The sequence below is a fragment of the Parasteatoda tepidariorum genome, chromosome 2 (assembly GCF_982258835.1).
Source record: "Parasteatoda tepidariorum strain Cologne lab strain chromosome 2, Ptep-v5.0, whole genome shotgun sequence".
Classification (NCBI taxonomy): domain Eukaryota; kingdom Metazoa; phylum Arthropoda; class Arachnida; order Araneae; family Theridiidae; genus Parasteatoda; species Parasteatoda tepidariorum.
In genome coordinates, this window is record NC_141756.1 from 23,580,052 (window position 1) to 23,607,450 (window position 27,399).

Below are 27,399 nucleotides of genomic sequence, written 5' to 3' on the forward strand. Positions count from 1 at the left end.
ATTTTTTTGTTAATAAATAAATAAATAAAAATGTTCAGTAACTCAGTCATTTCTTTACATAATTTCTGAAATTGAATAGAAAATAGTCTAGTTTCTTTTGTAATATTCCTAAGAGTAATGAACTGAGTTTGTTTTGAGAGGAAAATCTTAGTATGTTATGGATTCAACTGGACCTGATTATTACCTTATGTGTTTAACAGTGACTAGTTATGTATTATTGCATGTGTTTAATAGGGGACATAAGACAACAGCCCAATATCTCAGATGCTCCAGAAATATTAATCAAAAAATAAAAACCTTATTTGTGTTTTTGTAGATGTCTCCTATATTGCATTCTTTCCATTACACCCACTTCACATAATTAGAAATTGTATATTTTCAATGTGAGAGAATATTTTATTGTATTTTGTTTTACTGTACATTGTAAAATAATGTGACTGAAATAAAATATTTTTATTTCAGATTATTCATTTAAAAGGCCATTGGAAACAGTAAATAACTCATCAGTGGAAAAATATAAATATGCATTCAATCCTTTTATAGCTGGTCAATTATCGAGAATAAAGAACAGAAAACTGTTCCACAAGGAAGTTTTTATATGCAATGTTTGTCAGAAACCATTTACTCAGAGGTATAATTTGAAAGTTCACATGCGACTTCATACTGGTGAGAAACCTTTTAAATGTGACATCTGTTTTCAACGTTTTCCTTTTCGTCCATCATGGAAGCGCCATGTTCTTTCCCATAAGTGACTGATTTCTTTTTAAATTCAAATTGATATGCACTTGGACTTTATGCAATTTTTCAATCAAGCATTGATTTTAAAACCATAAAACTAGCCTCATCTGGCCTTATTGCCCAGAACTGTTTGGTGCTCAGTACTTTTTATTGAAATTTTAATGTCATAAATAGAAATTATGTCCTTTGCACCAAGTAAATTAATGCTGCAATGGTTTATTTAGTTGTTGCTAAAATAAGAGGTGATTTATTTTCTGATGCTTGAAAAAAAAACCAAAAAAAAACCAGTATTCTTGCAACAGCTGGTAGTTGGTCAAAGGGGTCAAGGAGATTGATTCCATACTGTCATAACCAGCAAACTAATAGTGTAGTGCCGCAGCTATCAGAAATAAGTTTAGACGTGAGTGTTCTTCATTATTTTTTTAAAATTTAATCCACAAATAATAACATAAAATCTCTTCAAACTGAACAAAAACTTCTTTTTTTCAAATAACTAATTATCATCTACTGTGCTGACCACAGCTAGAATTACTTCTCTACTTGCTCTTAGCCTTATTGATTGATCTGTTATTTCATAGTGGCAGTGCCTTCAGCAATGCGCCATGCCTACTTTCATTTTCCAGTCAAACTGGTATTCTTCAATCTTAGGCTAGGTGGGCTTAAAGTTAACCACCAAGTATTGTATCCTAGTCTTGAACACTGACACTTTGGTGCCTTAACCACTGTACCACTATGACTCCTTGAGAGTTGTATACCGGTTCATTTTCACGTTGATTAAGTTCAAAGCCTGTTTCATAATAAAATAAAAACTTGATGAAAATTAAATTTGTTTCCTCAAAATCTCATCCTGTGAACATTTTTTACTGTAATTGTATGATTAAGTATTTTCGTCAATGTGCTGTATTAAACTATTATTTTAGTTGTGTCGTTAGATTTTGTAATCGTTGTAATTATGCAAACGTGTGTCTTTGCGAAAGAAAAAAAAATTTACTTTTCATCAAATAATGTTTTTTAGAAGTAAAAATGAAAAAAAAGTCCTTAATTTAAATATTTTAAGAGCACTTTTCAAGCATACAAATATTAAATTATTTTTTTTTTCATGACTCAATATTATGTCAAAATTTATAGCACGTGAGTGTATTCTGAAAGTGGATTTTTTTTCTTGACCTAGGATATTAAAATTTCATTTCTCTCTAGGAGGGCTTTCATATTGTTCATTTACGGTATTGTCATCTCATCAATTTCAGAATGAAATTTCGTACAAAAACCAGTCTCACTTGGATTCATTGGTTCAATCCAGGTTACTGATACATCATAAATAAAAACTTTTTATACAGTTTTGAAAGAGAATATATATTTTTTAATTGTAGAATTTTTTCCTCTGTTTTGAACTTTCATATGATAAAAGCGCATGATCTTAGGGTATACTTACTATTTATAGTTAGCATATATTCTAAATTCTCGCAATGATCTGTAAAATATATTGTAAATTTTTTTTTTTTCATTTTACTGCTCCAGTGTGCCGACTTTATTAATTATTTTTCATGTAGTGCTTCCATATTTGGTTACATCATTTTAGTCTCTACAACATTGCAATATTTTCAATATAAAACTGTATTTAAATGTAAAATTAATTTAAAAATTAGCCCATTGTTTCCATTAATTGTTGCTCTTATGAAAGTGAAAAACCTTGCCAACAAATAGCCAAAGCAGTTTTCAAAGAGTGAGTTTTCTGTGGACATCTATTTTTGGTAATCTGTATGTATGGGTTAGTTTCTTCACACCTTTTTAGAAGTTGTGATAAATAGTTCAGATGTTGAACTGAAATAATATTCAATCCCAGTTATTTGCAGAATTAGTGCACATTATTTATCATAGTTTTACAAGTTTATAGATTATTTATACTATAAAAAATTTATATATATATAGTTAATTAAAATATTTTGCATTATGTTATTAGAAATTAGTTATTGAAATTTGATTGTTTATATTTTGCAATATACGTTTGGTTTTTATCATCAAGGTTCAATGTAGGTTTGCTTTTCATCACCAAGGTTTTATGTTGTTGTATAACTTTAAAGCTTGCAATCTTATTTTTAAATTAAATTTTTACTTTAACAGCAATTTGTGTGGTTTTATTCTTCAAATAAATTGTTATCTGCTATTTATTTTTGTTATAACCTCATTTAGATAATTTTTGCTTTTTGGAATAATTTTTTTTTTAAATTCTCAACATTGAGTACTTTGTAAATGCAACTTTTTATAACTTTGATTGTTATATGAGCTTATACCTAATGTTCTGATAATTGCTTGTGTGGAAAAGTTCCATGAATTGCATGATTTTATAATTAAGAAAGCTATGTTTTTATTAATGTAGTCATAAGCAAACACTAACTCTTACTTTTGATGTTTGTTAACACATTGACTGCCACATTAGTCATTGAGGGACTGACACGGAACTTTCTGCTTTGTCAGTCATCAATGACTGTCTGTTCAAAATATTATATTAAACCAAAAAAAATTACGTTTTAAAAAAATGACTGTAAATTTATTTGAAATTTGCCTATTTTTTATTCATTGTAAGTAAAAATTTTAAGTATATCAATCCGTTAATAGCATGAATTCATGTCGCTAAACTACACCACGATTGCTTCTAAGTTGCGTGCATGGACTGACAGGAATTTCATTAAAAATACATATGGTGCTCAGTGCGTTAAGCATATAAAATTATAATCCAGATTTCAAAGTTGAATTGTTCAGGTTTCTCTCTACCTGGTCTTGATACTTATAATACAAACTGTTATTTATTTATTTTTTCCTTTCTTAAATATAACATTCAACACATTTTAATAATATATTTTATATAAATGGGACAATTACTTATTTTATATATTCTGTAATGTAATAAGTAAATTGTAAATGACATTGACTTTACTAACCTCATTTTATGCAGTTATCAAGGTTCCCACAGATCAGGGAAAACCTGGAATTGTGAGAGAATTTTATTTTAACTTTAAAAATCACGGAATGGTAAGGGAAAGCTGTAATTTTTTTACAAAAATCTGGAATATTTCTATATCATACCTGATACCTGGAAAATAACCAGTCTTAAAATTGTCTGTAACAGTAATCAGTTATTAAGATTCGAGTTAAATAATTATAATATCTATAACAATTATTTGTTGTAAAAATTTCAGATTTTAGTCGAACTGAAATGTTCCCATCCTTATTTAATGGTATTTTTTTTACACAGAAAATCTAATCTTTCCTCATTACAAATAAAAGAATCAAAATTTTCTGATGAAAATATGGTCTCGATTTCATTGGACACCTGGTATACCTGGGAGAAAAAAAATTCTGAAATTGAGTTGGAACCCTGGTTATGTTGAAAGAATAAGTTAAATTTACTGTATATAATTAAAGTGTTAAAAATCTTCTTAAATACCTACACTGAATTAAATTAGAAATTTTATTGTTATGTGTTACTTTGATATTCTAAACTCGTACAAACCCTTAATTGTGAACTATTAAAAGTGTTTGGAAGCTAATATGATCTATAGTTAGAAAATTGAAAACAGTTTTATAATGATCATCTTTTATACAAAGAGTTAATATCTATTATAAATAGCATTTTTTTTTCTTTTGTAATTTTTATTTTAATATTTCATTAGAACTTTATTGTTTTTTTTTAATTTAAATATTTTTTTTAATATATTTAATCAGTGCAGTAGAAGTATTTTTGCCATATCAAGGATTTAATGTCTAAAATAAATACTAAATTTTTCCTTTCTCCTTTAAATGTGATTATTTTGAATTTTTTTATAATGTTTGTAGTGCAAATTGTACTTAATAGAAATATTTTTGTTCATTGTTTTCATAATTAAAATATGCAAATTCGTAATCTGAATCAATAAAATTTATTGCAATATATAACAGTGTTTCAAACTTAATTATAAAAAATAATTTCATTACATGTTCTTGTGATCTCTTGTGTAACTTATTTCGTGTGTGTTTTTACCTTGTGAATCTTGTAGATTGTAGTTTCTTTACAAAAGTTTTGTACATTTTATACAATGGCATTTTTATATTATGCCTATTAGTTTTTTTACTGAAATCTATCCCTTAATAAAATTTTTTGAATTTTAATTGTGTGTGACCTTTTTGTTGTTTTTTATTGCAATCCCTATAATTGGCAGTATGACATGGCTGCTAATTCTTCCATGTAATTTCTTTTTATTTAAATTTTTATCATATCAAAACTTTTTTTTCTTCCATATTGTATTTATAAATTCAATTTAGAATGGTTTTAAACACCAACATATCTAAATTTGTTAAACATATATATGTATGCATGGTAATCATTGGTTGGTGTATTTAAGTTTAAACAAAATATTCTTACCGAAAATAGTCTTTCAAAACTTGTTTCACAACAATATGGGAAAATGGTTTTGTGGAAAAGCAGAAGCTGGCAGGTATGTATATATTATAAATTATTTTTATTAAATATGTTTGTTTTTCATTTTTATCATTATAGTTTGTCATTGTCTAAGTAATTTTAGTACTTTTTCATTTTGCCGGCACAAGTAAACTGGGATATTTTATTTACTTATTTTTAAAAAAATATTGTCATCTAAAAAAATTTTAATAAAGAAGCGGTTGGATTTACTTGCGCTCAGTGACTTTGATTTGGGGACTTAGTGGTGCTGGTAAAATAGAAAAGGACTGTAATTTATTTTGTTTAAACATTTTCAAATCATTTAATTTTATTTTCATCGATTAGCGTTAAGCAGCAGTGACCAACTAAATAGTGTACCTTGTGTTGATAATAGAAAAATTTTAATCCTAATTATTTTTACTAGTGCTGATCTCAAATGATGCTTTTTAAGGCTGAAAAAGCTTATAATGAATTTCTGAAGAGATCATATACTGTATCAAAATATTCAATTAAATAATATAATTTTATTTTTACTGTAATAAATGGGCTGTTTTCTTTGAATTTCTGACAAACATAGATTTCAATTTTCTCCCAAATCTACATAGATTCCAGTTTCTCCAAAAGTGTAATAAATTCTCTAAAACGTTGACTTCTCTATAGTAAAATATATATTTCTTAATTCAAATACCCTGGGACTGACAAAATTGTAAATTTTTAGAAGCCAGAATAAAATCTCAGAAACCAGCTTCTAGAATTATTGTGACCCTCATAGAGACATACTTGACTGTTTTTTAGTAATATGGATAATATGTTTTTTTGCAGTTAAAGAGTTAAGTTTTCAATTGAAAAATCAGCAGAATTAATAAGGAAAGTAAAAATTGTAAGGAAAGAAGTCTTTTAAACTATAAACCTTATAATTTATTAATACAAAATAGTGGGATATAAACACTAAAGCAGTAGGTAAATTACTTTTAATAAAATAAATATTTTTTTTTCCCTTAAGAATTCTGCTTCTAGTAAGGAATAGAAAAATATTTCGCAATAATTAGTTGCCAAGGGAATTTTCGTAGTCTCCTAGATGGCCTGGAACCAGAGATATGTCTGTCCCTGGAAATACCTTTTATATTGATGAAAAATTTGCTATACATGTTCTGAAAAACTTTAGATTAAAAAAAATTGTTCTTAGTAAAAACTCTTCATGCAAGAATAAATAACCTATCAAATATGTTTTTATCAATCAATCATTATGATATAATTTAATCAATAAATTATAATTGATTAAATTAATCAATAAATTATAATTGATTAAATGATATTATAATTTAACCAAATGCAATTTATTTGTAATTAATCATTTGTGTAATTACAAAGCTAACACTAATGGTTCAGATCAATAATGTGCTCTAAAGAAATCCCTATTTAATTTCAAAATTGTAGCTATTTAATTATTTTTTATCATTTGATTTCATTTAGAAATGTTAGCAGTTATGATATAATAATATACTTTTTTCCTTCATTTACTCAATTTACTATTAAATTCAAGTTTTTTATTTCTTAATAAAAATTGTACTTATTCTATTAATAGAGATACATTGAATCTTTAATTCATGAAAAGCTGTGTTACGTTTTCTCATTTTATCACTTTTTCTTAATTGTCTCATGAAATAACTAGACTCCTGTTTTTATTTACGATAGATTTTATTTAACTCTCCTGAAAAAGTGCTACTAGACAAGGGAGTTAACTGTATTGATTAAAATTATATGTCAGTTTGTAAATGTTCATTGTAAATGTAATCATTAATAAAGATTCTGTATTAACCATTTTATAAATCTCGCTATAGTGAAGTAGAATCTCAAAATTAAGTATGAATTAAAAATTATCTTGAAATGCAAAAGCATCAGACTATTTAAAACTTGATACAAATTCTTTATTGTTTTAGGTTTTGTTTTTTAAATGAAAAAAAGTTAATGTTTTTATTGTAATGTTTCTTAAATGACTACTGTTCAACTATCATGAGAACTTCTAACTAAAAATCTTAGGTGACTGCATTGCAGATGGGTGAATAACTTTATCTAATGGAGGAGAATTAGTAAAAATACATACACTTAAAAATTCTAAGAGAGTAGTCATCGCAACAGCAGTAACATGTGAGTTTGGCATTTAGAGAAGTTCTTGTGATAACAAACAGTAGTCCTACTTCGCTGCCTTTTTTTGTCAGTAAAATTTGGAAAATATTTAATATGCATTATGATTTTACCTTACTTATTTTGATAAATTAAATTATGTTATAGTATGTTGCGTTATTTATTTTTATATTTACATATTGGAATGCTTTTATATAATTTCTTTTTTATTTTACATTCTAATTTATTTTTTCAATATTTCTATGTGTCTGAAAAAATACATATACAATATTGTTACCTCTACTTGCAAAAAGGCATGATCATATTTTGAAATATTTATATACATATTGCTAAGTGCATCAAAATTTTTGCAAGAATAATCTATCATTCATGTATTAGTTTAACCTTAAAATTGATTTAAGTAATCTGATTTTCATAAAACAGTGTAGATATACATTGAATAAGATTAAAAGAATAATTAAGTTTTCTGAAAAACCTTTTAAAAAAATATTTTTATGCCATTATATATACAAACTGGTTTTTAATCTTAAATATTCTTATCTGGATTCAAACAGTTGGAAAATAAGTTCATCTATTTTACTTAATTGAGGCCATTTATCTCTCATATTGAAAAAAAAAAAAATCTTATAATTGATATTTATTTCTTATTAGTAAATAAATCATATTATTGTAAAATTTTGAAAATCTTATTATTTTTATTTGTGAATTTAAATAGTTTGCATTAAATTATTTCATATTTCTTCGTTTAAAATTTTATTTCACCCTATTTTGTTTGAATTTTTTATTTTAGTTTTATTTTATTTTTGTTATTGTTATAAATTATCTTAAAACTTTATTTTCAGAAGTTTTCTTATCTATTTTAATTTCTGTTTTGCTTAAGAATTATTTTTAATTGTAATTATATATTATGCCAGATATATATATTTTTAAATGTGCTATGTCTGTGTTCACAATAAGGCCATTATTATAATGAAAATGACCTAGAAACTTTAGGCTCGCAACCATAGATGTATATCTGGTGCATCCACAATCAATGTCAACAACTCAAAATGTTGGTAACCAAGTTTTAAATGGTGATATTAACTTGAAGAAATCAATTTAGTTAAAAGTTTTACTTTAATTGTTGTCTCTGAAAATTATTTTTATACCTAATCAGACTGACATTGCACTTGCACTTTAACATTTAAACATTGTCTTACTTCGTGCCACAGTTTTAAAGCTTTTTTTTTTCCTTCATTGTTATGTATTATTATTTATAAACTACGAGTTTGTTTCATGATAAAGCTTTTTCTCTTTCTATAAAATTTATTTTATACATTTTTAAAGCCTTATGCATCAAGAAAGAAAAAATTGAGTATATGGCAAGACCTCACTGTGTCAAACAGGTTTTAAAAAACCATTTACCAACTACAATTTAAAATGAAATTATCTTTAATCTCATTGTCTTTTATTTATAATTATCTTTTGTTTTTATTATATTTTTTATTATGTATTTTAATTTTGGGTATCAAAAAATTATATTAGTATGATATTATGAGTGCTAAGAGCTGTATGAGATATTTTGTTATCAAATAATTTAATATTGATCGAATATTTTAAGTTATCCAACTTTATTATCTGTCATTTTATAAAATTTTCACAATTAGTTTTATTTTTTTTATTCATTCATTTGCTTTTAATTTTATTTTAAGAATGATATAACAGATTTTCTGTTTCTTAACGTTATTGTAAATTAAATTAGCATTACTTGTTTCTACTTAATATTTATTTCAAATTTAAATTGTTAATTGTATGGAAAAATATTTAAAAAATTTATAAATCTCTCAAAAAGTACTAATATTTAAAACCAGTTATTTACAATATGATGTGGTACAGGAATGGCTAATCAATTTTTTTTAAACAAAAAGTAAATAAAAGAAATAAATATATTTATGATTTAAAAGTTTTATTTTTGACATCTTAATTTTTTTGATATAATTATTTATATAGAAAAAATCATTTTCAGTTAACAAATTTTGGTTTCATTGAAGGGTAGAAATTGTTCAGTTTTGCTTTTGACGTTATGATGACTTCAATTGTATCTTGAGCACTTTTAACAATAATTTCTTTTTAGTTTAGTCCTAGTCATTTTGTAAGTCCAGATTATTGTTTCCTCTATGTCTGAGGGCAATATCGGCTTTTAACGAACCTTCAGGCACATGTTCCCCCTACTTTAAGAAAACCAATTTATAAAAAGTAGTGGAAGCAAGACAGTTGCAGTACAATTTTATACAAGGTTTCAGGTTTGGAATGTTAAATTAGAATGGGTTAAATTAGCTTACCAACAATAACAATCTTGAAGCTTGTGCCATAGGTTTGCCATTCCTGTTCTAGTATAAATGAAATTTTATTAAGAAATAAATTAATTGTACTACAAAAAATTTAGTGAAAATCAAAATAGTAATTTTATATTTGACCCATTAGTGTCCAAATTGTAATTTTCCTGTAACATATTTTCTATTAATATTATTACGTGTAATGAATTAGAAAATCCAGTCTAAAGACTTATAAGTTTTATTTAAAAAATTCAGGAAATATTTACTCTAAATGTAGAATAGAAAAGAATGAAAGAAACCTCTACACAAGTAAAATTATGCGAGTTTCAAAGGAAAAAGTATTCTTAAAGTTGATAAGCTTTGATTATAAAATGTTCTTAGTGACAATTTAGTTCATTTGAATTTATATGTTGTTCATTCCTATAATTAAGGAAATAAAGACTATACCTAACCTTTATTTCTTGTTGGTGAGCTTACAATCGGTGAAATCATAAACCCCCAACACTCGCTTGAATCATAATAGTATTTTAGGATTTGTTATCTTAGCATTTTAGTTCGTTGTCAAAAAGAGACCTAATATTACTTATCAGCTGTTTGTTGTCAAATACAGTTGGAATTTTCTTCCACTTTGAAATGCGTAAAGATTGTCACTTAGTATCTTCATATACTGAGATTTTTGAAGTTAAAAGACTACAAAATAAATGAGATTAAAATAAGATCTTTCTTCCAAAAAAATCTTAATTTTTTTATAATAGCCACTTTAAATCTTCTTTTAAAGCTCTTTAACGATATTTGTTGAATACAAATTAATAGGCTATTAAACTTAAACATTTTCTACTGCTTCATAATGTAAAAAACTGCACTTAGATCAGACTCAAGCACATGGGTAAAGTTTTTTAATGAGGAATACTTAAGTGTAATTAAAGTGAAACATAAATAAATAATTATTCATGTTAGCTTGTGTTTTATTTTTAAAGCCATTTTTAAAATGAGACTATAGACACTAATGGGTTCAATTGTAAATTTACATTTTAATTATGCGTAATCAAAATAACTAAACATTATTTTTTCCTTTTTAGTTTACAATGTCAGTTCGAGAAATAGGATGAAAGGTGGGCCAAAGAGACATTTCTGTGAATATTGCTCATATTCAACTATGTATGCTTCTCATATGAAACGTCATCAGTTGGTCCACACTCAAGAACGTCCATTTACATGTTCTGTGTGCTTCAAAAGTTTTAACCACAAAGTATCATTGCTCTGCCACACTCGCCTTCACACTGGTGAGAAACCATTTTCTTGTGAGGTTTGCCATCGCAGATTCACTTCTCGCTCAAGTTGGCGCTTACATCAAGCTAGGCACTATAAGACCTAAGTTAATTGCTTCATTCAGACTTGGTTTGAAATCTTTTTTTTAACTCAGTTTCTTATATATATTAAACAGAGGTGCTAACTATTATATATATTTATCACGATTTCGTTGTCAAGATTACAGTGTTATGGTTCAGTAATAAAAGTAACAGTTTTTGAGAATTTTCGTGGTAATCTGTTTAAAATATCCCCTCCCCCTTAATAACCCAGAATTACGACGTTTTATTATTTACTGCATATGTTAAGAAAAAAAGTAACTCTTAAGTGTTACTTCTTTTGCATTTAATAGTAAGTCCATGCATATATTATTAATATTAGGTAATCGTGATCGCAATGCTCTGTACTACCTGTAGCCAATTTTGATCAGCAATATACCTATGTAAAATTAGGTTGTAAAACACCTTAAAGTTGCGGTAATTTCTGTTTTGTTAATGTTATATGCATTATTGTATTTCTAATTACTGATAGCTAACTTGAAAAGTTAGCACCTCTGTATAAAATGATTATTAAAAACATTGATGTATTTATTTTTATTCATTGATTGAACACATCTAAAATGTGATAAACCTATCAAAGAAAAATTGCTTGATACGTATGCAATTTTGAAGATATATTATTATTTACTTTTTCATAATTTTAAGCTTACATATGCATCTAGTTTTTGTGTGTGTATTTTAGTTTATTTATTTATATGTTTTAAAACTTGTCCTATTTTTAGGCATAAATGAAATTTTATAAAGTGTTCCAAGTGTTGAGTTTATATGATTGTGGTGTATAAAATTTATTGTGTTGTGCTATTGATTATTAGAAATAGGGTTGTGGATTAAGTTATAGAAATACAAATATTTGTTTGGTTAGGTTTTTTTAAGCGATTTTAATATTTAAATGTAAATTACTTTGGTAAACAAAATGAGCTTATACAGGCCTGAGATTCTTCCTCGGAATTGTGATTTTCCGCTTTTTAATTATTTTCTACTTTTTCTATTCTTATTAACATTTTTCTTGTTTGTTATTATCTTTCTCAGGATGTTAAAAATCTCACTGTCGAAATATTTTATTGCACTCTTTTTAAAATGGTTTAAATAAAACTTTAAATTCCAAAATTAATATAAACTGGGGTAAAGGTAATGACAATTTTAATTTTACAATGTAGCTTAATAATAAATTTTTACTAAGTTCTAAGTTTTATCTATTGAACTATAGTTTTAATCATTTTTCCTATCCAAGACTTACATGTCTATTTTAATGTAAAAAAATTATCTTATTTAGTTAAATATTAATAACATTCCATTATTCTGTGAAAATTTGAACATTTTTATAAACATTATATTTTCTGACCTATAATCTATTATAATTTTTAATCTATTTGTTAAAATTTCAAAAAATTTGCCACCCCATGATTTTATTAGTAATTTGATACTTTTAACCCCATAAAGCAAAATTTAAATAAAAAATATTATTTATTAAATTTATTGTATACCAAATAGTCATAAATATTAAGTATAATTTTTTAATTATCTTTATTTTGCATGATTTTTCTTTTTTTCTTCTTTTTTACTATCCCATGCTTGCTTATAAAATATTCTGTATTATGTTGATAGAATAAATTGAACTTCTCTGTTTTTTTCTTTATTATGTTTGCTTTTTTCACCTTCAGCTTTATCTAAAATTTTATTTTTCTTATTGCTTCTGGATAATTTTACTTTATATTTTTTATGTGTTTACTATTTTTAAACTGAATTTATTTGTTTTACATTGAATATAATATTTTTTAAAAAATAAAATGTGTGTCTAATTTTGAATATTTTTTATTAAAATCATTATCAAAAGGGAAAAAAAAGGGTGCCAACTTTTATGATATATCTTAAGTTATAAATTTTTTCTCTAATAGAAGAGCTTAGTGGAAAAATAAGTGATGTTTGCAAACTCTCAATTATCCAAGTTTAAGAATATGTTACTGATTGCCTATAAGTATAGAATGTGAATTTATATTTAAAGTCTAAAAATGAGATAGTGTTTGATTAAAAAAGTTATTTTTATATGTTCTGGGGCTATTTTCTCTAATTTATTAAAACTTTTCTTCTAGTTCTCATCAGTTCTACAAAATTTTGAAAAGTTCTTATTTAATATTTAAAAGAAATTTCTGTATATGTTGTTATTTTTATTTATGAAAGACAGTAGGAACCTGGATTATCTGAACTTTTTAATGGAATATCTCTGTTAACCTAAAGGTCATTCCATGTTTCTTTATTGTTATTATGATTTATTGAAATACCTATTGGATCCTAGATGGTCATCAGATTTTTATATTAAAACTTATCTTGTCATCATTAAAACTCATCACCTGTACAATGCATAAGCAAAAAAGAAAAACATCCCTGAATGACTTTCGATCTAATGATCGGATCTTCACATACTAGGACTTAATTGTAATGGTTTTGGGGGCTGACCTCCAATATGCTAATTAATTATTACAGACAATATTTTAATTTCTGAAATCAGATACAAAAGTATACTTTCTCTGAATAAACAACAGATTTGTGTTTCTTACCCTCAAAATATATGGGGTGGCTGCGATCAAGGAAATATGGTCCCAATTGTGTGGTCAAGAGAACATCAAAATTTTGGACACCTTAATGCTAATTTTACTTTTTGCGTATTTCACCATATTTTGAGAATTTTTTAATGAATTGAAACATTTTTGTACACTATTATGAAATTTGTTAATCCAAAGATAATTCCTTGCAAAAAATAATTTTTAATAAATATTTATTATTTTTTTTTATTCTATTTAATAATAGTCTAAGCGATTTCGAATTAAAAAATATGCAATGTTCTACATTGTTTTAAAGAACATAATTTTATGTGTCAAAATACAAAATTGGTCAAATTGTCCCTAAGAAATCGAATTTTAAAAAGGCATATATTTTGTAGAAATGCAGTCAAATTTTGCAAAAATAATGTTTTTGAATTACCATTAAATAAAGTGCATTATTTTTTCATGAAAATAAACATTATTTTTTAATACCTAGTAATTTTATCTTTCCTTTTATTTTATTTAGTGTTCAATACAAAACTACCTAAAAGCAAGGTGATTTCTGTTAACAATATTTTTTACCTAAAAACTTGGAAATTTCTGTTAATCTATTACAACATTTTTAACTCAAAAACAAAGTAATTTCTACTGGTTTATAGCACTTTTATTCATTAGAATTATTTCAGACATCTCTATTAATTATAAAGACGTATATTAGACATACTGAAATTCATTTTTGCTGTGTATGTTTAGCAAAGTAATGCCATGTTTTATTTATACAAGGCTCCCAGAGGTCAGGGAGAACAAAAAAATAGTCAAGAAATTTTATTTTGACTCTAAAATTCAGGAAAAGGTTTAATTTTTTAATAAAAACCTGGAAAATTCCTATATTTTTCCTGGAAAATAACCAGTCAGAATTGTCAGTAACAATAATCAATAATTGAGATTCAAGTTAAGTTATTTTAACATCTTTTACAATTATTTTATAAAAATCCATTTTTTAGAGAAACGTTTCTATTCTCATTCAATTGTATATTTTTACTCACAAAATCTAATATTTGACATTCCAATAAAAAATTCAAAGTTTTCTGATGAAAAAATGCATGGTATCGATAAAATATGGTATGGATTTCCATTGAATTATACCTGGAAAAGACAGGGAGTTTTTTTCCTGAAATTTAGTGGGAACACTGTTTATAATTGTTGTTCTGTTACAACGTAATTGCATACAAAAATGTAAGTTTTTATTGTTATTTTTGCTTACATGTAGTTTTTTCCTCTCAATTTTAATAAAATGCTTTTATAATTCAGTTGTGCGTTCTGTGTTCTGCATGACTAACATAGAACTGATCATTTGATGTTAACATATAAACGATTTGTTTTATGTTAAAGTTGGTTTCTTAGGTTTTGCTTAAGAGAGCTGAAACCAATAATTTTTGATGGTTTCACCCATATTTTAGTAATCAAAAGAGTAATTTAGTTTGACCATCATGGCTTCAACTTTTAAAAAGGCAGCATTTTATGTTATCAGTACAAGTAAAATATAATAAAGTGCAAATGAAAATGGGAGAAACTTTTACGTTTGCTTGCAAAGTTTCAACGGTAACTTTTATAAAGTTGAAATTGTTGTAAAGTAAAGTTGACATCAATGAACTTTGAAAATCAATTAAACCTCCGAAGGATTCAAAATTAGATACTGCTTTCTTCAAATGATTTTTCCAAAAACTGTGATAGGGTTGTGTTAAATGCAACAAAAGTACTATGGATTTTAAAAATGAAATATCTAAGTACCTTTGTGATATACAAACTATTTTTTAAATAACCATATTAAAATACTATGTAGTTTTATTATTGAAAAAAACATATTGTATGAAAAAACATATTCTTGATATTTGCAGTTCTTTGATGAAAATAACTATAAAATTCTATAGTCCAAATATTTGATGATCCAGAATAGGTCTGGTCCCAATTAATTTATTGAATTCGATAATCAAGGTCCTACTGTTTTACATAAAAAAATATTTATTCTTAAATCATATAAAGTATATTGATGATGATTGATTTGTTTACTCCTTGTAAAATTATAAGAATAAATCTAATAGCAAGCAAATTAGAGTATTCTTACTATTGTTACAATACATTGTTATTCATGAATGTTCTATTACTTTTTTTCTCCACGAAAATATTAAACAAATGAAAGTAAATAATTTTAAATTTTTATTTTCTAGTTTTCTTAAGTTGCTGTTATTAAGATATATAAGTAGTTTTAAATTTCTAACTGCATTTTTATTAATAAGTTGTGTTTTTACTGCCTAAAAAGATTAACCTCGTTTTTTTATTTTATAATGTTTTAAATATCAATAATGTAAAAATATTTGAGCTATTCCACCATTCACGAATGTCATATTTGCAGATTTTAAAAGCATTATAACTCAGTTAAAAAATATCGGGCATTTCTAATATCTTTTTTGAAAATAAGTCTTAGATTTGTTTTCACTTATTCCATCATTTTGAAATTTAAAATGGTTTTGAAAATTTAAAATGGTTTTGAAAATTTAAAACTGTCTGATACGGATGTAACTTATTATGTTACGTCTGTAACACCCAGTCTTTAATTTTAAAAAAACATTTTAAACAAATTAATGTTGCTAAAAATTTTATCAAGTGTAGATGACCTCAAAACTTATATTAACAAAAATTATTAGAACTGCTTAATTTTTTTAAAACTAAATTTATATGCTTTTATAAATATTAGCCTGCATATTTGGCATTCTGAAATAGTGAATTGGCCATGTGTATGTTTTATAATTATTGCAATTCCTTCCCCCCTTATGTTGGTCATGCTTCTTCACTGATTGACAAGGTATTACCAAAATGTTTGAGGAAGTTTTGAATATTAGTTTTAATTTTATATTTTTTCTTTTGTACGTGATCAGCAAACATTCAATTTCAATATTTATTGACTTATAAGAAATGCTATATCAGATTTAAAATCAGCTTCGTACTTGAATGAACTTAAAAATGTTGGTGACTATGCTTAAGATTAATCTAATTGTCGATATCCTTACTGTCCTGAAATCATTGTGCAATATTTCTTTGACATCATGTTACATAAAAGGTTTATACTGTTTATTGTTTGATTGTATAATCGGTAAATTTGCAATAAATTCTATTTTTATGCTATTTTGTCTTTCAATTAATAATCTTTAATATTTTTATAACTATAATCATCACATTTCTAATTTAATCTTTGAAGATTATTTTAGTTTTGATTTTAAATTATTTTTTGTTAAGTTATTAAGGAACTTAATGGGAGAGCATGTTGTATGACACTTTGAAAAGACTATGGTTTTGAGTAAAGGATAACACGTTTGTATTTTTGCATATTTATCCTGTTATTATTCTTGCCTCAAAATTCATGTAAGAAGTAATTTTCATAGAAACATGAGTTTGTTATTAGACAGGAATTTTTTATTTATTTATAAAGTAAACAGTATAAAGTTATGTGTGAAACAACAAATACATATTCTTTTAGTAACATTTTAATTAAGTGGTGAATTTTTTATTATGTATGAATCAGTCAAAGGGGTGAAACTTTGCTCTGACACACACTCTCTTTTGTAAAATTTTTCGCTATTATGAATTTTTTATTTATTTATAAAAAAAAAGGGTTGTGTATTAATTGGTGAATCAGGTGAAGAGAACTTTGTCACATACACTTTTTTAGCTGAATTTTTCCCAGAATCCATTTTGAATTAAAGTGACTGAATTTTGTTGATATGGCATTCAATTTCATTCTTCAAAGCATAGGTGATTGAAGACTTATTAAAATGATCCTAGACTTCATAAAATCTAATAAAGGTCAACAGCGATAAATTTTGCGATTTGAGGGCAGCTGTTTCTGATCCCTAAAACAGAAACTTTCACCAATAGAAAATTACTCAACATTGCAAACCATTGTTCTTCTATGAAGCTCTCCATGTTTTATCACCTTGAACTGTCAGCAGTTGTGCTATTTTTTTTTATTGTAAAAGTTGATAAAAATTCAAACATAGCCTTAATTTTTAGGCACCTTTTAAAAAATTGCATTTCAGCATGTATTCTGCATCTATCTGAAAAGATTGTTTCTCTGCGTTAAATAAGAAAGCAGTGCATAGTGGAAAAACATTATCGCTTGTGCGATTTCTCTGATGAGAACACTTACAAGTTTAAATTTGTTTTCATCTGAAGAAATCGTTTTAAGTTTTTATATTAATTTTCGAAAAAGTAATAATAATTTAAACTGTACTAATTTTCTTACTGATAATTGAGTTCCAGTTATTTTTAGTCGAAACCTTAATCTTGTTTTATTGTTATTTTTTAAAACTTATTACCCAATTAATGAAGACAAAAAAATCAATTCCAGATTTGGTTTAAAGTATGTAATATAAAAGCTTTAAAATCCTTAAAAAAATGTGTTTTATCCTTAAAAATGTTTTTAGTAAATAAGAAGGCGTATAAAATTTTATGAAAAAAAAAATAGTAAATTGCGATGAATTAGCAATGATACCACTTAGTTAGCTTTTCTAAATTCAATTCTTGTTTTATAGCATTTCATTTAGTTTTTATCCTATAACTTGCAGTATTGTCTATTCTACTGCGATGAATTAGCAATGATACCACTTAGTTAGCTTTTCTAAATTCAATTCTTGTTTTATAGCATTTCATTTAGTTTTTATCCTATAACTTGCAGTATTGTCTATTCTACTTGCAGTATTGTCTCAATAATTTGAGAGTGTGGGTAACTCAAGTTTTATTTAATCCAAACTTAGTCAGCAAAATTTAAGCTGCAGTATTTTATATTACAGAGTGAGGTAAAGCTCTAAAAATGCTTACAAAACTGGCTTAAATAACCTTTTTAAATCAAATTAATTTTGAAAAAAACAATCAAGGAATAATATTTATCTCCTGTCTTTAACATTTCTTTTAGTTGTTGGCTGATACTTTAAATGTATTCTTCTAACATATCTAAATTCAATGTTTGCAGGTCTTGCTGTTCAGAAAGTGTATAATTGCAAGATGTGCTCATATTCAACTGTTCAATATAGTCGTATCAAAGTTCATGCAAGAATTCATACCCAAGAACGTCCATTCACGTGTCACCTGTGTCCCAAAGCTTTCAATCATAAAATCAGTTTGGATGCCCATTTATGCCACCACACTGGAAAAAAACTATATAAATGCGAAATATGCTTTCAAGAATTCTCTTTCAGTAGTAATTTACGTAGACACATGCTAACACACATAAAAAATGGGAACACTTATCTTCAGTCTAAAAATTGAAAATTTTTCAGTTTGACTTATCTGTAGGTGGAGTGATCAGCATGCTTGACTATGAAACCTATGGTTGTGGGTTTGAATCTTGCTCAGGGCATGGATGTTTCTCTCTTTGTGTTTTCTTCTGCTGTGTGAATGTGGCCCCCTCTATGAAAGGGTCTGTGGCATGATTAATGTTGCTCGCCACCATTACTTAAGTTCACAGCATTACATTTGCTTCCTGGGTAACATTGAAAGAATAACACTTCCAGCATCTTCCGAGGCAAAAAAAACAAGAAGTTCAGTGCTTGCTATTAGAAAGAAAAAAAGTTCGACTTATCTTGAACTAAGTTTGAGTTATCTAAAATAATCATTTTCGGCAACTCTCTATTTTTGAAATTAGTTGAATATAATTCATGGATTTTAATATCTGTTATTGAAATTTATAAATTCAAAAATAAATGCAAGTTAATAACTATCTATATTCAAGTTTATTAACTGTCACTCATAAATAGAAAATATTCCAATCGATTTATCGTTATTAGTGGAATGCCGTTTTTGTATTTTATTGATTATAAAATCCAAAAAATTCATGTGTTTGAAATATTTTAAAAATTATGCAATAGTTATCAGTTAGCCTTACATTTATATTATTTCACATTCTGGATTTTTTTCCTTTGCATGTTGGCATCTGTGTATAAAATCTCTTGCAACAACCAGTTTTTGTTCAAGAGGATCATTGAGGTTTTGAGGCACCATAATTTTGAGACCAATTGAGGTTTTCTGTGGTTCAACTACTTGAAATTTGTAGTGTAAGAGAAATTTAAGAGAGTTGCTCATTCAAAGTTATTTTTTAAAAAAATTGATAATTCTATTTTTGAATGTAATTCAATTATTTTAACATTTGTTATTGAAATTTATGAATCCAAAATAAATGTGAAATAATTGCTATCTATATCCAAGTTCATTAACTATCAATCATAAATAGAAAATATTCCAGTCAATTAGTGGAATGCAGTTTTTATATTTTATTTGTTGTATTTCATTGAGTATTTTTGTGGTTGAACTGATTGAAATTTGTAGTTTAAATGAAATGTGAAAAAGAGTTACTCACGTTAAAAATTATTTTAAAAAATATTTAGATAGTCTCATTTTTAAATTTTTATTCTTTTTTGTTCTCTAAATTTGTTTATTTTTAATGAAATCTTGTTAGATTTTACAGGAATATATTGTGTTGAAAATTTTAATTTTGATATGTCTCGTAATAAGGCGTAAAATGTTACTCTTTAAAAGCAATTTAAGAAATAGACTACAAAACTAAATATTCAAGCAGTCATTCATTAATTTTTTTTAATTTCAGTGATTTATTTCTCCTTTTTTTTCTTTTTTCTTTCAAAAATTTACTGTGTCATATCTTAAAGTCAAAATAAATTGTAGTAATTAGATTTGTGACATTAAACTAAAATTATTTCATCTTAAATTAATTTTACATCCAATATTTATAAATAAATGAAATATTTAATTCATTTAAGGACCTTTTTTCGCACATTTTTAAGAGGCCGTACAATGCAACCTTTGAGTAAATTTTTATTTTTCAAAAAATTCGATCACATATACATTCTTATTAAAAAAATTTACTCTTTTTCCTTTATTTCAGCTTTTACATAATTAAAATTAAAGGTGCTGGGTAAAGATTGTCTGAACCTAACAGTTATGAATAGCTATTACAAGCTCAAAATTGTTATGAAAATACCGTATTACTTGCTGAAAAATGCTATGTCATGTGATAGCAGGCTTCAAAAACAGCTTTAAGCTAAATTAATTATTTCTGATACTTCTTGTAGCTCACTCTCTGAGATGAAGATAGCTATATAAGCATAAATTTTAGGAATTAATTTTGAAAACTTTTTTATTTAAAATGCTAACTACATAAAAAAAATTGTCAATAAATATATTATTAGATATATATTTTTTAATTGTACATATTTATGTATTTCTTTGTGCTGTGGTTCCTTTCCCAATAAAATTTGCATTTGATCATTTAAACATGGTGCGTAGTGTTTTTAAAAAGTACTTAAAGGTGCTGATTTTTATTCTTTAAAAACTCTTAAAGGTGTTTTTAAAAAAAGCTTAATTTTCCTTTTTCAAATATGAGATTTTTTTTCTTTACCATGTCGTTTATCGCTGCATATTATGCAAAAGCGTGGTTTTCACATTGTTCTATTCAATGTTTTCACAATTCATTCAACCACAATCCATTTCGGCGAACCGTGGGTCTGTAATGTATAATAGCGCCAATCATGTTACATACATATTTGATGAAATACTTGGGAGTTTGCATGTGCGTCTACTGAACTGGATTCGGTGGGATTCTTGCACTCCCATGTGCAACTTTGCTCCATTTTGCAAGATATTCTCAATTTAAGGCTTCATTTTCCACCTTCTGAAATCGAAAAGAAAAATATCTTGATCTTTTTATGGTGGCTAATATAATCAAGAAAACAGTTCTTTGTCAGAAACTAGTTATTTTATGGAAAGTCTTTGAAAATTATTTTGATAATGTATATAGGGCTTAAAAATATTTGAGTGCTTAAAAAGTGCTTATTTTTTGTTGGGAGATTTGGCTATGCACCATGTTTAAATCATTAAAAACATCTTTAGATGATTTGCAGTTTTTTAGCATACTTACATATCAAAAGAAACTTTCAACTCAGGCTAATGTTTGAATTGTTGAGTTTTAAATTTGAAAGAAAAAAAAATGTTTTTTGAGAGTCTTGTTCTTTTACATTATAAATTATAAAATATGCTTTTAATTAAACTTTATGTAAGTTTACTGTTGCGTTCATTTTGTCATGCTGTCAATATGGAAGAAATGTTGGCCTCTAAAGGTTCTCTAAAATGATTCGAAAATGTGAGTTGTAAGATTGTGTATAAATATATTCCATGACTGGAACAGTTTTTTTTAAACATTACTTTTTAACATTACAAAAACATGCTTGAATATGACGAAGTATATGCAAGATATCAAAGTATATAGTAAGATCCATAATAATAATAGGCAAAGTAATAATAGTTTTGAATAGATATTTTTGAACTCTTTATCAAAAAAGTACACACATGGCTATTTAATTTTCTAGCAAGAGTTAAAGCTACTTAATATTCACTATTGAGAAACATTGAAACCTGTTTGAGTGCAGGCCTTAACAGTGTGAAGATGAAAGGTGATTATTCGAAACACTGTGGTTTTGATATTTTTAATACTATTTTCCTGAGTGATCTTTAATTGATAATGTATTTTTTCTTATCTTTGTTGAAGCATCAATTTACTACTTCTGATGTGAATGCTTAATTTTTTTACCCCTCATGTGTATGTAATGCAGCGATGTCAACTGTTACAATTCATTCGTGATTATTACAATTCCGTCGTAAAGATGATAATAATGTGGTTGAAGTAATGAAAATTATGGGTTTTGAGAATCTTCGTAATAATCGACTAAAAATAAGACCCCCCCCCCCTATAACAAGAGTTATGACTTTTTTGTAGGCAGCAAATATAGGAAAACGAGTAACATTTAAGCCCTACTTTTTTATGCTTAATAGTAAATTTATGCTCAATATTAAATACAGAATCGAATTAAGTAGTATAGTATATAAATATATCGAATTCAGTTGTAAAAATGCCTTAAAAACTGCACTACTTGAAATTTTGTTTACATTATATGTATTATGGTACTATCGATTCTGTAGTAGCTAGTTTGGAAAATTAGCACTTCTGGTAATATAATCTGACTTCATTTTTGATAAGGATTCTTAAAATATATAGTAAGAGTGGTGATTAAGGTGCACCCTAATTTGAAAAAAGAAAAAAAAATTTAAATACTTTAGCATTGTAATTGTTGCATTTTATTTTTTTTAAAAATATTCTTATAATTTTAGGTCGAAAACAAGAACACAAATGTACAATTTGCTCCTATGTGGCCCCCCATGCTTGTGTTCTCAAACAGCACATGAAAAAGCACACACAAGAACGACCCTTTGCATGTCATTTGTGTCCAAAAGCTTTCAACTACAAAAACTGCTTAGATAACCATTTATGTAAACACACTGGCATAAAACCTTACAAGTGCCAAATCTGCTTAAGAGAATTCAGTGTCAAACAAAGTTTAAAAAGGCATATGTTGATTCATTTGCCTAAAGTTTAAGTTTCATTTGTGTACAGTTTGTTTAATTTGTCTAAAATTGTACTTCCCTTTTGTCTAAAATGCAAGATTTTATTTGAGTTAAATCAATAGGTTGACTTTTCAAGTATAATTTGTCTCGTTAGTTTCTTTTTCTCTTTTTTATCACAAACTCACTATATATATGTATATATAGATTGACTGAATCATTCTTGAATTGAATATGACTATATATATATATACACACTATATATATTCAGTGAAACCTCCTGTTGTGGACACTCCTGAAAACGAACCCCTCTTAATACGGACATAGTTTTAATTCCCGGTGAATCTTCTATGAATAAACCATTATGTACATTCTCTGCAAAGTGGACACTCACGTAACCGGACGTGTACAGTCCCTTTTTGCTCTGTAACGTTATTTTCTATCTCTTCAATCCAGACCCAACTTTTTCTAAATTTGAAAAAAGAACTATTTCTGCTTTAAATTGCAAGAAGAAAAGAAGCAACTTATCACCATTTTTTAAGCATGTAAGTTTTTAGCCTTCTCTATAACTAAAAATATTGTTAAGCTATTTTACTACTAAAGAATCAATCTTTCTCATGTCACCTTACCTTATCTTTGCAAAGAAAGGAGAGGAAATGATACTGCTCTTGTGAAATAATTCAGACAGTGGCATCTTTTGTTCTTTTCATCTGGAGGACACAGGTTATGAGACCCCTCAATTTGGAATGATGCTTTAAATGCTCTAAATGTTTCTTTTACTCTGAAATTTACTATCATTTTCTTATGAAATTGAAGACTGTATTTGACACAGCTGGAGTAAAAAAAAAAAGAACAGATGTATGTATAATCGTTGAGTTGTATATAAATGAAACATTTATTCAGACACTTGATGGATGATCAATTGTAAATAATATCAATGATCAACTGCTCCATAGGTCCCCATACCTTACAGGTAGGCATTGCTTTTTCTTTTTTTTTTTTTTTTTTTTGTGCATCATGGGAGGTATTAACCATGTTTCCTATCAAGTGATTGGTAGGTGTTAGTAACCTAATAATTGAAACCGACTAAGGACTAAAAGCTTGTATTCGGTATCATATCATATGACTAACTTGAATATCAGTGTTAATAGGAAAATTATATTCATTTATCTGTAGCTACATCACGAATTATGTATTTATATCAAACTTTTTTTTATATTCTTTTTTGTATAGAAAAAAATATTTCTTCATGTTTAAATAAATATAGTAGTAAGTAGATAGTTATTGTAGATTATTTAATTATTTCTATATCCTTGAAAATATTCTAAAAAAATTTACGGTGTTTAACTTCGTTATTTGTGTGCCCTTCCCGTAAACGGACAATTTTTCGGTCCCAAGAATGTCCGCTTAACCAAAGTTTCACTGTATATATATATATTGATAAATTAACTGAATAATTATTGAATTGAATATGAGGAAATTCGATTTCCTTCTTACAAAATTAAATTCATTACATTTCATGCTGTTTATGAGGTATTTTTATATGCTGCAATGCTTAATTTATTGTTTTAATTACATAAAAATTTTTGTTTCATTTATCTAAAATTTTATTTACCTTTAGTCTAAAATGCAATATTTAGTTTTAATAACTTAAATTGGAATTTTCAATAATAATGTGTCTTGTATAAATCTTTTTTTGTCATACTAAATTTTTTCGTGGAATTTAATAATTGCTTGATTTAAATATGAAATTTGACCTCTTTCAGTTTGAATGCATTACATTATGTATTGTTTATAAATTATTTTTATATACTGTTAATGTATCTTTTAACGTATGTTAAAGTATTTGGTTCAGTAATAGACTCACTGTACATTTTATGTATTTCCATGAAATGTATCATTTTTAAATGCTTATGGGCTTAAATGGGCTTTGTTACAGAGCTGCCTAATTTTCAGATAATATAAATGAAATATGTTCATTTAATTTTATCTGATATTATTTATAAATTATTTAATTTAGTTATGGATTTTGTTGTAAGCATAAACAAAATTATATATGTGTGGTGAACAATTCTCCAGTTTTTTTACCAATTACTTTAAAAATTTATTTGTTTGCAATACTTTTTTAGCTGTGATTCTGGTATCTAAGTCCTATATTTTTTGTGCAACAAAACAAAATGTTACAGAAAGCAAATAAATTGCAAAATAATTTGCACAAAAAACACTTAAAATACAATAACTTTCAATCTAATTGAAATATATAAAAAGTTTGTGTACTGTTCTTAAAAGAACGTGGCCCTTTGAGCATACTGAATTTAAAATTCCTCTAGCCTGCAGAGCAGTCTGCATGGTATTTTTATTAATAACGGTCACAGTTCCACATTTTGATTGTTGTTGTTTTCTTTTTAAGTACTGTTTGTCAAATCTTCAGATAAGAAACAATAAATATCATTTCTTACTTGTTATTGTAATGTTTACATTATGTTTTTTAAAAAATTTGTTTTCTTCTAGGATTTATATGCTGAAAGAAATTTCTTTAAATTAAATAATTAATTTCATTATTAAAATATGTTTAGCAAAAAAATTGTCTAGCTTTTCAATGGGATACCTGCAAGTGATGTAGTGTGGGCATCTCGACCCTGATTGGTTGTTGAAACATGACATTTGTTTATGTTATCAACTGTTCTTTTCATTCTATTTCGAGTTAGCCCATCCTGTCTATTATCAATTTTCTTAAGTGACACATTCTAATTTCCTTCACAAAGATTTAAATTCTTTCACTGAATACTTCTTACTTAACACAAAGAAAGTAGAACGAAAACAAACTAATTATGCATCAAAGTTGCCAGGTACACAAACAAGAAATTCTCTGTGGGATACGACATTGTTTTTAATTAACTTCATGTTAATTAATATTCTAACTTATGTGGAGAGACTTAGATCAACTTTAACACGCCATCTTGTTTTTAAACAATCAGCTGATGCTGAGGTCACATGTCTAGGTATTAAAGATCTTCTTTAAGTGCAAGTATCCAAATGTAATTCATAATTTTAATTCAAACTATGTTTTCTTGTAAAGAGTATATCTTTTCAAAGTGTGTAACAATCAGGGTAAGTAGGAAAAGTCAGGGAAATTTTTCAGACCTTAGTAAAAAGAATTCTAAGTTTAGAAATATTGTATAATACTGAAGATAACCCTATTTTACTTATTAGTAAATAATTTATTTCACTTTCTTTTGCAATTACTTCTGTCTGTTTTAATCCTTTCCTGCATTCAAAGATTCTTTTCCTAATTTGATGTACAATAAGAAAAATAGATTTAGTCAAAATTTGTGCACATTTAGTATTGAAAAATATTTTTGTTTTTATGTGCTATATGTTTGTAAATATTAACTATTTGTTTTTTCAACTGATAAAAATTAAAAAAATAATTTAGAAAATATTATTTAAATAATCATGTAAAAACAAAGCAGTCTGAATCTTTTTTTTAGAATTCACTTCACATAATTTCCTTAATTTATTTTATGATGGTTATATTTTTTTAAATATAAATCTTTATCTTAAGCTTTCTTATTTAGTTTAAGATATAAATTAATATTACTGAAAGAATTTTAAGTCATTGATTAAATTTGTTTACTGTTTAATTTTACTCACTAGAAAATTTACGAAAAATTGTTAGAATAAAAGTTCTAAAAAACATGGAAAGGTTTGGGAAATTTTGATCAAAATTTTATCATACTGATTTTCTCTATATAAAAAAAATTTTATGACTTGAAATGTTTTTATAGGACTTTATTTTTTCTTTTATTGTATTTCCTTTATTTTTCTATGTTCTTTTTATCTATTTATTCCATTCTATTCAAATATTCTGTGTGATTTTATTTTAATTTTTAGGGTATGTATTTGAAAAACCATTGAAACATAGATGTCTTCATTGTGGGTACTTGGCTACCCATTTATGTCGCCTGAAACAACACATGAAAGTGCATACCCAAGAGCGTCCATATGCTTGCAGCTTATGCCCTGGAACTTTTAACCATAAAACCAGTCTTATAAGCCACATGTATTCTCATACTGGTAAAATGCCTTACAGATGTGAAATTTGCTTGAAAGAATTTGCTTTCAAATATAGCTATAAAAGACACATGTTGATCCATGCGTCAAAAAAGCAAAATAAATTCAGCAAAAACTCTTAGTACAATTTGATGTGTATCAAAATACTGGTGAGACATTGGTGTTTAAACTTATCAACAAAAAACTTTTATCAATTATGGATACATTTTAGTGGTACAGTAGGGAACCGATTATCCGGGACCATCGCTATTCCGGATAACTGATTTTTCCGGTTTTCTGAATCGCTACAAAAAGCCGTTTTTTTATTGTTAAACCCAACTAAA

General features: G+C 26.2%; 1 protein-coding gene across 2 annotated transcripts in view; it reads left to right on the forward strand.

The window, feature by feature from the left end:
- LOC139424952 (zinc finger and BTB domain-containing protein 41-like) overlaps positions 1 to 27,399 on the forward strand; it is a 56,951-nt gene that overhangs the window by 21,437 nt on the left and 8,115 nt on the right. Inside the window, exon 3 of one of the 2 annotated variants that reach the window (XR_015431306.1) lies at positions 463 to 27,225. Coding sequence is in view for 1 of the 2 variants with exons in the window: in XM_087157007.1 (XP_087013133.1) it covers positions 463 to 752 (290 nt within the window). In the remaining variant the exon portion in view is untranslated. Of the gene's footprint in view, positions 1 to 462; positions 27,226 to 27,399 lie in introns of those variants that run through there. The other variant, XM_087157007.1, reaches the window with a different exon arrangement.